We start from the raw sequence: 12,513 nt of genomic DNA, 5'->3' as shown, positions 1-12,513 counted from the left end.
TCTTTTAAAACTTACTAGTAATTAAGATGCATTTTGTCTACAGTTTAGAATGGCATGTTATTTAATTTTGAAAAGGTTAATATAAATACACAAGGAATGCCTTGAATCACATTTCTAAAAGGTGAAATAAAATCATAAAACACATGTATGATGTATACATACAAGAAAATGTGTATTAAGGACTCCTTAAAGTGCTCATATAAAAATGAAAATTCAAACAATGAAATATTACATGACTCCAGCTGCTGGTGACGATCATGTCATACAACTGAAAGCTCCAGAATAGCCATTAAATTGACCTGGAAGTAAAGTTGTTGGTCAACAAAAAATGAAATATTAAGTAACCTTTTTATGTCTTAATTTGCATTACAATGTAATGGACGTAGTTACTAAAAACCTCTTTGAAAAATCTTAGAAACAGGAGACTTCCGCCTTATGTAGTAAATGGAAACAATCCAAATGTATTTTGTTTGAGAATACAATTTCTCTGTGAGCAGAATGGTATGAGGACCTCACCACTTTTTATTTACCATCCTCTCTCTGGTGTGTATCTGCCAGTGCACTGACCACTGGCCCTCAGGCCCAGGGTTCACTGACCCTTCACCCCTGACCCCCTCAGCTGGCCAAACTCTAACCCTGGGACAGATGGATAACGGACTCTATGCTTTATCTCCTCCTGACCACACTCTCCTTCTCTCTGCCCTCACCATAGCCTTTCCTTTCACCTTTTAGTGCCCCTTCCTCTCTTTTCCTTCATCATCCATCTCCTGCTCTTGATTACCTGAATTCATAGATCCACTCAAGTCTTCACCTTTACTCCACCGTCTTATTTGCCTCTCCCTACACTTCTCCCCTCTTTGCAGAGCTCATATATTTTTACCCCCCACTTATTTTACAATTTAAATTTCTCTCTTAAATGCATAGTTATAAACGTGTTTCTTTTCCATAATGTTTTTTTTCCCCAAAGCACTGCTGTTCTGCCCTGCAGGTTAGATTTAGTGAAATATTAGAGTATATATTAGAATATAGTAGAGACAGAAAACCATACATGACCGCACTGACAGACCACAGAAAGCTATTTCAGTCCAACCACGTGATGCCAAAAAAGTAAGACAGTAGTTAGCTCATATTTGTAGTAGATTATTTCAAGTGCTTATTTTGAGATTGCAAAGATTAAACTTGTGCTGTAATGCTTTAATCTCTCTCTCTTTATTCTAAGTATATGTATATATTTGCACAAATATAAGCATGAGTGAGAAGAGAAAAATAAGTATTGATTGAATATTAATTGTAGCCCATAAATGCTTCAGAGGGACTTATACACCCTGATTGTACTTATTTTGGGAGTATTTCACAAATAAAATCTGTTTAAGTCTTAGTCATGGAGGCTCCGTCTGCTTCCTTAAATTTCCCTTTTTTTATCCTGAAAAAAATATTTGATCAGCGTCTTAATAATATTGCAGTTTGTTCTCTCATCTGACTGTGGGTTAATATATGGGATCATTATAAACATTTATGCAGCGAAGGAGCTTCTCGTGCCAAAGGGGCTGACGCTCAGGCGGATCGAACCTTTCGATTGATACTGAAACAATTTGCATACTGATTCTCTTTCAGTGCGCACGGATCCATAACAACACCGGCCAGCTATTCAAATGCGTCTGCATCGAGAAAAGCACGGGGAGATGCACGGTATCGCTGCAGGAAAAGAGAGGCTTTGTACGGGGAGACGAATTTGCGACTGGAAACGAGGCGCATGCAGCGGCTAAGGATCTTTACCTCGGTCAGGATTTGGGACTCTGGCAGCTCTGGAGAAAAACTGGAGGCTTGGAGAGCCGGAGGAGGAGGAGGATGAGGGAGAGTAAGGGACGGGAAGGACATAGATGGAGGAGACGCGAGGATGCCAGCGCATCCTCAGCTTTTTGCAGCTCGCATGTTGGAGTTAAAGAGCTTATGTAAATTGATGTTGAGGCTCTGTCGTTCTGTGCGCTTCTGTAAGGCAGTGAGCTGGAAGGATGATAAAGATGCATGACAGAATAGGATCCTGCGTTAAAGTCTGGAACTACAGTGTGTGCGTGCGTGCGTTGGCCGTGCGTGTCTGTGTTTATGTGTGACGCAGAAGAAGAAGAAGAGTTTAAATGCACACATTTGAAGACTGGCACCCTGTTGAGAAGAGATGTGGGGAAAAAAGAGTGCTTTCCGAATCTGACGCACACAAGCTGAGTGTTTCTCTGGCGCATATGCGCACAAACTTAAAGCAGCTGCTCCACATTTCAGTCTATAGTATCTACACAAGGGCATCAATTAAAATGGTCTTTTCCTAGTTAAATGTTGGTTTAACTTTACTTAAAATAATACAATTTCCGCACTGCGTGGCCGATATTACCGGTTTGCTTCATAATTAACTGAAACTGCTTGAAATTCGACTTCGTTTCTCAAATTTTATCTAAAACATCAGAAAATAAGTCCCAATAGTTACGAGTTCGTGAGGCAATGTACCCAGCAACACACGCATAAATATTTCAGAATTCAGACGTTTTTGGTTGCACACACAGTTCGCATTAATTTGAATTTCTAAAGAGAAATTGATCATTTAGATGCGATGATAACGATGCACCTGTAAAGATAGTTAAGCTGGCCAGCATGCTGTCAAATCTCTTATTGAAAAATATACCCACACTCCTGTTGTTAATGCATGGATAAAATGCATAGATTTTTTCCAAATCTGACGCAGTGCTGCAGATATTAATAATAATAAAATCCTTAGTTATTAAACCCCAAATTATAAATGTTCTAAATCAGCAGATACATCTACATGAAGACAATAGTTTAGACTTTTGTTCAAATTGCAGTTTATAGAAATATTTAGGACATAGTGTGCCAATGTGTATTCTGCAGCTTTGTATAGTCTGTTTACTCATGAGCTACTTTTATACGTGTTAACTGCAAATAATACAAGACACTATTTACAGATTCGCTATTAGTACAGATACCATAATTAGGATCAACTAAAATAGTTAAAAGGAAAAGCCGAGAGATTGTGGCTACAAAAACACGGCAATAAGCAGGTTTTTTTTATTGCATTTATTTATTTCAGAAATTTGGAAGACGTTTTTCAATTTCCCTAAACTCGTTATTGTCGCCTCCAAAAGCCACACAGCCTGTTTGTGTACGAGGTCATTTGGATTTGAAGCGCACATTTAGTGGGGCTGGTTTGGCTATCGTTGACACGGTTTTGTTGTCATAATTGGAGTCTTACCAAAGTTACAGGGAGTAATTGGGCGGCATATGGGCACCTTAATGTAAAGTGATGCCTTGTTAATTTCACATGAGTGCACGAATCAGAGCAAGTGACGCGGAATAACACAAGAGGCAGTTGAGTTACCCCTGAGCAAGGCAGCAGGTCCGGCATCTGCTGCTCGGCCATGAAGGCATTTATAATAATTAGGTGGGGAAATAAAAAGCAAATTCCTTAATCTGGGGTGAAATTTTAAGCCATTTTACATCACAGCCCCAAGGCGTGTGTGTTCCAAAATTCTGGTTATTGGGGAGGAAAGAAAAAAAAAACTTTCAACAAAAACTTCTTAAAATGATCTTCAAAGATCTTTAAATCTTTAGCTCGCTCTTTAGCTTCATTTCATGTAAGTTTACCATTTCCTACCAGGCTGTATTATGTTATTCATGTGACCTGTTTTTATTTTAATTATTATTTTTCTTTTCAACCTCAGAATAAAGCTGGCCTACTGCCTTAAACTAACGTAATTTCTACACTTTTAGTACGATTTCAATTTTCCATAAGACGGCGTTTGTTTTTTGTTTTGTGTTCTTGTTTGTTTGTTTTTTAAATAACCCGGTTGCTCATTTAAATAATCACATTATTCAAAGAGAAAATAATTACAGCCTGTCTAAAATCCCACAAACAAATTACGCAAAAAAACGTATATTTTTAGGTTGGTTTATTATAACAAATCGTAGGCCTTAGCCTGAGTCCCTCCAGGAATTATAATTTTATTCAGTATTGATTGGCGCGCTGTGGTGTGTTTTCAAGGCCTGTGCTTTTTTACTCTAAAGGATAGCCATCAACGCTGCAATGCACATTTTCATTTTAAAAAAGGGAGAAATCTGTTCATATGTTTTCAGATATTTAGGCTTTAATATATTTCCCTCTGTTAAATTCCCGATTCAAATAAAAAAACAAAATCTAAATGTAGAGGAGGACCCATTTATGGATCTCGGGATTTTAGAGGTGAAGCAGTAAAATCAATTCATGGGTTCAAACCTATAAAACAAAAGCGAAGTGATTTATTTTCAAAAGGATGATTCAGTTTCCGAATGTATGCGACGTTATATTGCAAAGGGTCAATGACCAAACTGCTCAAAATCAAGTAGGCTCATTTATAAAAGTTAAGTTCCACCAGATGCCATTTAGCAAAGGCTTATTCTTAAACAAGCCGTAATTGTCATTTTGAGCATCTATAAAGCTTGCAACGCTGTGTCATTTTGCAGAGCTGCTGAAATATTGATCCACCGTCCTCTCTGCCAGACATTATATTGTTGCTGCTCGGATATGCTGCTGTGGGGCTTCATGGGAATTATGCCCCTGATTAATAATCAGTGTGAAACCTACATTTTGCACTTTCAGTGCCCATTCTCTGGATCAAGTTTTCCTTGGCGCGCACTATTTCATAAGACTTGATCAATATAATATTTTTCCCTCCAACTCGCCGGTATTTCTTCATCCGCGCATGTATGGATCCGTGGCACACTTTGGTCTCTGCTTCTGTTTCTTTTGTGCTAATTGAATTGAATTCCGCTTGAAATGTATCCTCTTTCAGAAGTGCTCAGAAAACCGTGTCCCTTATATTCTCTGCAAAGCAAATGTCACAGCCTCGTAAGGTTTGGCCTATCTCGGCACAATGGCCACAGAAAGCCAACACACATAAACACACAGCTCAGGTCGTGCAGACATGGCAGAAGCCTATCGATCGGTATGAGAATGTGTAGATGAGGTTTGCTTCCAAGTAAGGCCAAACCTTAGCCCTGCTGGATCTCGTTTGCTTGTGCGAGGAGAGCGCATCAAAAATAAAAACAGACGCGAAAATATCAAAGGTTTTATTGGGAGAAATTGAGTTTTTAGTTTACAGAATAAATTGTATTTAAATTTTTGATCAAAATAAATTAGAATAAATTCTGCTTGAAATAAAACCAAATGCCTCAGTGTGGAATAAGTTGGTGCTATTGTTAAATTAACATAATTTTATTTAGTGTTTTTTGTTTTCCTGTCGTCAGCTCTATTTTCCTCCCTCCAAAGTCTATTATGTCCGCAGGTCTGCACGGTTGGACAGCCACACTTCGAGGAATTAGTGTCCTTTTGTCTCGACACACGTCACACACACGCCGTTGACATTGACTTCACATCAGAGGCAGTTTAACTTCTCTCTCTTTCTTTCTTTCTTTTCTTTTATTTAACTCGTTCAACCGAGCGCAGGGTCTATTGTGGGGGCCCTGACAGATGCGGGGCCCCTAGCAGGTCCATAACAGGGAAAAGTCTGAAAGGTTAATCTGTCCCCCCGCAGATGTTGGCTTTGGGAGTCTTGAAGCGTCACCTTTGACATGTCCCTCATTCAGCAGGGGGTCCAGAAGGACACTGACCGCTGCAAGCTGTCACCTCGGCCGGCTGAGGACGCCCTGCGCTACCGCTCTATTAGGCTAAACGGCCCTTGACGTATAACTTAAATGTAAGCGGGGGCGGGCTCTTGTCAGGCTGCAGGTTTGAGGGGGTTGGACACTCATGCAAAGTGCACCACAACATCAACAACAACACAAGGACACGTAGTCATGTTACGTGTCAGCACGTGATTTCCATCGGTGGTGACTGGATTGTACACACCTGCCGTGAATGCGCACGTGTGTGTATGCGTGTGTAAATATCTGAGAAGTTTCTGCAAATAAAAAAACAAATGTTCTTAATTGACTAAATAACATGTGGGTGTTGTATTTTTATTATCAACGTTTAATGGCCATACTATATCCTCAAATAGTTCTAAAGCACAAGGATTAAATATGCCCCCCACACACTCACACATGCACACTCATGCACACATGCTGGGCTTGGTTCGTTAAGCCTAATAGTTGGACAATAGACACATCTGCTCATCTTTTTCTATCAAAAGAAAAGGTACTACGGTCTTCGTTTGGTTAAACTGCCACATATTTGGCACGGTTGTGGGGGCGGGTTGGGGCAGCTGAATAATAATGATAAAAGAATGGCTGTATTTGATGCTTATGAATATATACAGGCTGTGACTTTATTGACAGCCTTTTAGGGAACAATTAACTCATCCTGCTTTGATTTCTGTGGCGACCGTTTCTGCTTCGTCGAAAGGAATTAAGTGTCGTTGTTGTTTTGTTTGGGAGTTTTGGAGGCTTTGGATCCCAGACTCACCGGTTAAAAATCAACTCCATATGAACCCGGAAGTTTACTTCATTTGCGGTTAATAGTTTAAGGAGGACTGAAGGTGAAGCCTCATTACAGCTTTAATGAATTTAACATTTTCTAAATAAGAGCTGATAATTAACGATATAGCTGTGTACTCAGTCAGCATCCATGAGCAGATTTCGTAGGGCTTTAATGTGCGCTCTCTCCATTAGCATTATTAGCATTTGCAGCAAAAGCTAAAGGGTCCTGAATATTTCTAATCGCTGTGAGCAGCTTTTCATACCATCCTTCCTTAATAAGGTACCTGACGTCAGAGAATGGGGCGGTGTGTGTACGCGTGTGCCTGAAAGAGAGAGAGAGAGACAGACAGAAAGAGAGAGAATACGAGTGGAGATGGGTGTCCCCTTTGCGCATGTGTAGACAGTGAGCTGTGCTGCGGTGGAACAGGGGCTGGAGACACACTGCTAGAGAGATGGCGCGGCACCCGACCGGAGCGCAAGGACAGCTGGTTGGTGGTGGGGGGGCTTGAATTATAAAGAGAATCAGAAAATTAAGAGAGTAATTATTTTTTTTTTAAAAAAAAACTACCAAGCAAAGGGGGATTCGGAAGTGGAGTTTTCATTCTGCAAAACAGCGTGCGAGGTAGGGGAATAATGAAATAGGTGAATGTAAGGACAGAGAAGAGGCAATAGCAAAGGAGGCTACTGCAAGAAAAAAACAACAACAAAAGAAATTTGAACTTTTACTGGACGTGAGGACTTCTGGACATCAGCTAACTGGGGTAGGTCAGATAGATGGTTTGTCCACAGCGCTGCCCGGATCATGAACGCACAGCTGTCGATGGAGAATATTGGCGACCTGCACGGAGTGAGCCATGAGTCCGTGTCCGGTCACGGAGAGCTGCTGAGTGGCCACAGTCCACATTCTCGTCCGAGCCCTAGGGGTTTAAGCCACCGTGCTATGGGCATGGCGACCCTGCTCGACACCGGAGACTATCACCCCAGCCACTCTGGACACTTGCATCCAGCCATCAGCATGTGTGAAGCCCCCCCTGGCATGAGCGCGAGCAGCACTTACACTACCCTAACCCCCCTGCAGCCCTTACCCCCCATCTCCACCGTGTCCGACAAGTTTCCTCCCCATCATCATCACCACCACCATCCACATCATCCTCACCCGCACCCGCACCAGAGGATCCCCGGAAATGTCAGCGGCAGTTTCACGCTGATGCGAGAGGACCGGAGTCTGGCGCCTATGAACAGTCTGTATCCCGCATATCATCACAAGGATCCGTGCATGGGCCAGAGCCTCTCCCCGTTATCCGGTTCCGGTCTGGCCAGCATACACACGTCCCAGGCCGGCATCCCCCCCTACGCTCATCCTGGTGCCGCTATGCCTGGTGAGAAGATGCTCACCCCGAGCGGGTTCGAGGCTCACCATCCGGCCATGCTCAGCAGACATGCGGAGCAGCACATGAGCTCCTCAGCTGGTATGGTACAAATCAACGGCCTCCATCACCATCCGCACGCCCACCTTGGCGCGCAGGGTCACGGCCAAGTGCTGGGGAACAGCCGGGAGCAGGCCTCCGGGCCCGGGCAGCAAGGGGGCGGCGGTGGTGTTTCTGGGGGACAGATGGAGGAGGTGAATACCAAAGAGGTGGCGCAGAGGATCACCACAGAGCTGAAGCGCTACAGCATCCCTCAGGCCATCTTTGCCCAGCGGGTCCTGTGCAGGTCCCAAGGGACCCTGTCCGACTTGCTGCGAAACCCCAAACCCTGGTCCAAGCTTAAGTCCGGCAGAGAAACCTTCCGCCGCATGTGGAAATGGCTGCAGGAGCCTGAGTTCCAACGCATGAGTGCGCTCAGGCTCGCAGGTGAGCGAAGCCTCGGTAAAGCCCAATTTTTGCTTTCATCTTTTCATTGATTTCCAAAGAAAATTAAACGATCGGCAAATGGCTGTAATTTGGCACAGAAGGTCACTGGCGCTGAATGTTATCTTGTGCTGAGCAATGGAGAGAGGAATTGAAACTGGGCTTGTAGTTTGTTTTTTTCTATACTGGAAAAAATATAGCAAACCAACTGTAAGACATTAAAATTCACATAAGAGTCGCATTCAGGACTGGCGTTTCCTCTGTGCTGGATAGGTCTTTAAAATATATGTATAACTTGTAATCTCTCTACTTGCCTCCAGATGCTGGAAGTCAAATGATATCAGCTTTAGGAAGGAATCGGGAAAAGTTGGGTCTGGTTACTATAGATATGGCCTTATATATTTTTTAAACGTAGATTTATGTTGAGTGGTTAAATTCAACATACAGTCAGATAAACAACAGGATGAATTAGAGCCGAAAACAAACTTCACTGAGCTGAAGACCGTGCAGAGACTGGCCTGACATCAATACGCATCCCTTTTCTGTCTCTACACTGATTTTGGGGCTTGTGTGGAACAAGTATTCATGTCATTTTACCTCAAAATATCGACCGCTGGACTGTGTGCGTAAACTGATCCTTCTCCCAGAAATCGTTAGGAACGTGTTTATTTTGGTGTAGATGCAACCGATCAGCTCCTTTTTTTGGAGTTGCCCTTGATGTAAACACAGAGCGTGTGTGCACGTGTTCCTGGGAGTTTGTCATAAACCGAATCAAAGCGACGCCGGAGTCATGCATTATTTAGTTGGTGTAAAGACGTTTGGAGCTCTCTTTGGCAAAATTAGAGACTTCAGTTCCTCAGCAGAAAAGAACTGAAAAGAGCACATGTTCGTGTTTAGCTGGTGAACAAACCCTGACTTCGTTGAAGTTTCTCTAATTAACTGGTAGACCTCTGTATTAATTTGTCCCTGTGGTACGCACGAGTCAATTAAGGCGCCCAGCGAGGCCCAAATAGCACGTGCGCGTTCACATAGACCCAATAGATTTTTTTTACGTTTATAGGCCCGATCAATGACCTACAAATGGGGCTTTTGTGATTTTTGAAAAGTGAGGCTACACGGTGGAAAGTGCGCGCTTTTGTGCACGTGTATGCTCGCGCGTGTGCACATCAGTGTAATCACAATTGATTATTTTTCAGTTTTCCCATCTGCTGCTACTGATGTGTGTGTGTGTGTGTGTGTGTGTTTTGTAGATGAGATTTTATCAGTGGAAAATGAGTGAAGCACACACATATTTGAAGCACACACATATTTGAAGCACACACATATTTGAAGCACACACATATTTGATATTGCATTTGCATCATTTTATCATTAGTGGAATGAGCATATAATTAAAACTAAACTCAGACCAGCAGCATATTGACTTGTAACGTTAAAGCTCTGATTTTATTTTTCAGAGAAATGGATATTCATACAGTGCAGGGAAAATGTAACAGGCCTGCTTCAGTTATTGATGTATTTTTCTTTGTCGATGTTACCTAACTTAAAAAAAACATATTTAAACTGTATAAACTCTTGTTTTTGTTGATTTTTTTTTTATTATTCTTTTTTTTTTTGGGGGGGGGGGGGGGGGGGGGGTTGGCCAAAAAAGTACCAAAATATCAATTGCGAGTTTTATTTAGAAAATGTCACATAAAGAAGATGGATAACGGAGAAAGAGGGGGAAAATAGAGTTAAAAATTAAATAAATTCAGAATAAAATAGTCTGAGCGCCATTTTATTGATCCGTTCGTTCCTGTGTGAACTGGATATGTGATCTTGTGCTGAGGTAGATTTGATCTGTTCATTGATTTTAGGCTTCTGAAATTAATCTTGGGCCTTCTCTCGTTTTCCCACGTATTCAATTACCCATCTGAATATTTGTATGTGTAGAATGGAATAGAATAAAATAGAATACAATGGAATATAAAAGTGAGGAGAGATCCCACTCCAGACAGCGCATCAGTTAGGAATTCATTACAACTTTTTTTTTTTTTGTGGAAAGAAGCAATGATTGCATAGACCTTTCTTGATGTTGGTTGTGTATTCTTTTTTTTTTCTTTTCATTATTCTTGGTGAATAATTATCTACTTCCACTTAATCAGGATGTAGATTCTTGAAATAAATACACGCTGGGCTAAATCTTTTCGCTACGTTTTCAGCTCAGATGTCTGTTTGTTGTTCTCTGTACGGTTATGAAACGCGGGGCTTTCGTCACATTGTGTCAGTACACGCTATGTGTGCAGTCTGTTTCAGTGTGTGGAGTTATCTCGTGTTTGTAATGATTAGCCGGGAGCAGCAGCGGTGTGTGTGTGTGTGTGTGTGTGTGTGTGTGTGTGTGTGTGTGTGTGTGTGTGATTAGCCCGATAACGAGGCCGTTGTTATGTTCCCATCGGTCCTGGGAAAGCTCCCTGTCTTCGCGGGCCTCCCGTGCGGGGTCGGGCTCCTCTGTGCTGGCTCCTGCTGTCTGAGTGGCCTTCACTCGTGCTGATTTATTGCAACCCTTACACGAGGAGCTCCGGCCCTCTGTTAATATTTACCTGTACTGGAGACAACGGGCTGCTCATACTCACAATTATAGGCCCACTCCACTTTATGGTCATGCTAACAGGCCGCTTCGCTGTACTTTAGCACATGCTGAAGAAAGTGCTTGAAATTAGAAATCATGTATCATGTGAGATCTCGGCGGGGGGCGGGGGACAGGTCCTCTTTTGATTTTATAATTCTAATCGTTTTTAAAGTATCGCGTAGTGTTATTTAAGCTTTCATTTGGAGATAATACATCAAAACTAAGAACAACAAGAGGAATAAAGTGGAGTTTAACGACAATATGTAGTGCTTTACTACAATATAGAACGGGAAGTCATTTTATTAGTTTATTAGTGTAGGGAAACACTTACTGTAGTTGTTCTTCTCTTTTCAGAAAAGGTGTCTAAATTTGGCTCATCGAAGTTTTCTGTTTTCAGCACGTTGTCTCGGGTTGACTCGTGAAATGCGTTTGTTTGCTCCGTGCACTTTGCAAAATTAATCGGTGCTGGTCGGAGAATTGTTTTGTGGTTGTGATGTGTTGTTCATTAATTTCCCCAGTGAGCCCATATTTGGTCTCACCTTAGCAGCCCGCGTCTGCCCCCTCCTGGCCTGACCTCACTCTCTGTTTAAATGACTGGAGCTTGGGGTGTTAATAAAAAAAAAGCTGTAGCCATGTAGCAAAGAGTTCAGATTAACTGAAGTTTGACTTTTTATCAGATGGATTCCCAAGTTTTTGTTTTTCCAGTATAAAATCATCTCCAGGCCATTTTCTTTATTTATCTACGTCACCTGCGGGGGACATTGCTTTCAGCACCGTGGACAGCGCTCATTGTTCTGGCATGCTTCCTGCTGATTGCTCTTTTTTTGGACCCACGAAACCTTTGGTGCCTGAATCAAAAGAGGGTCTGTGTGGATCTATGAGTCTAATTTTGCTATTATATCCCATGTACCTTTTTAAAAATCTGAAATTAGGAGTTTTGAACAAAAATAACACTACTTCCAACAATCAGGCTGTGTGATTCTTTCAGAGTAAATGATGCAAAAACCGTAATAGAAATGTGTCTGTGAAAAATGTGGTGTTGATAAAACCTTTCAATTACCAGTTCTACTGGTTTAGTATCCAAAAATGTGAAATATGAAATAGTATCCAAAAATTTGCTTAGACCAGCAAAGACAGTTTACTTGATTTCACCAAACTCAAACCACACACAAGCTACATCAAACATAAGGAAGCTTTCAAAACAGGCTGTGCATCGTTTACATTGAAGGCTAATATTTTATTAGAGCAAGCATGAAACACAAGAAAAATATATGTTTCGAGCAATTAAAGGAAATTAAAGAGATATGCAAATAAGAACTTGTGTATAATTTGGTTCTTGATACAACTGAATATTCTTCACGTTGGCATCACTAAAAACAAATTTCAACTGCTTGTGTATCCATAGGACCTGAAAAGTCCATATCAGAGTAGATCCAAATTGACTTCTGTATAACATTACACAGTAAAGAGGCTTGGACTGGCTTTAGATAATCACATTAGTTTAGCACATTTAGTCCCTAGAGGATTAAGTACCCCTGACCCCAATCCTATGTTATCAGAATATGTAATTTTTGTATTTTGAACAGGTCTCAGGTCTTG

The 12,513-nt window shown here is 41.7% G+C and overlaps 1 protein-coding gene across 2 annotated transcripts in view; it reads left to right on the top strand.

Moving 5' to 3' along the window:
* The first annotated feature begins 1,383 nt into the window (after positions 1-1,383).
* The window catches only part of onecut1 (one cut homeobox 1), a 37,605-nt gene continuing 26,475 nt past the window's right edge, over positions 1,384-12,513 (top strand). The window contains exon 1 of one of the 2 annotated variants that reach the window (XM_085154874.1): positions 1,384-8,324. In XM_085154874.1, the coding sequence (XP_085011000.1) occupies positions 7,259-8,324 (1,066 nt within the window). In that variant the 5' untranslated portion in view covers positions 1,384-7,258. The remainder of the gene's footprint in view (positions 8,325-12,513) is intronic. The other variant, XM_085154882.1, reaches the window with a different exon arrangement.

This window comes from Neolamprologus multifasciatus, chromosome 1 (genome assembly GCF_963576455.1).
Source record: "Neolamprologus multifasciatus chromosome 1, fNeoMul1.2, whole genome shotgun sequence".
NCBI classification, from domain to species: domain Eukaryota; kingdom Metazoa; phylum Chordata; class Actinopteri; order Cichliformes; family Cichlidae; genus Neolamprologus; species Neolamprologus multifasciatus.
This window is presented reverse-complemented; position numbering and strand designations above follow the sequence as displayed.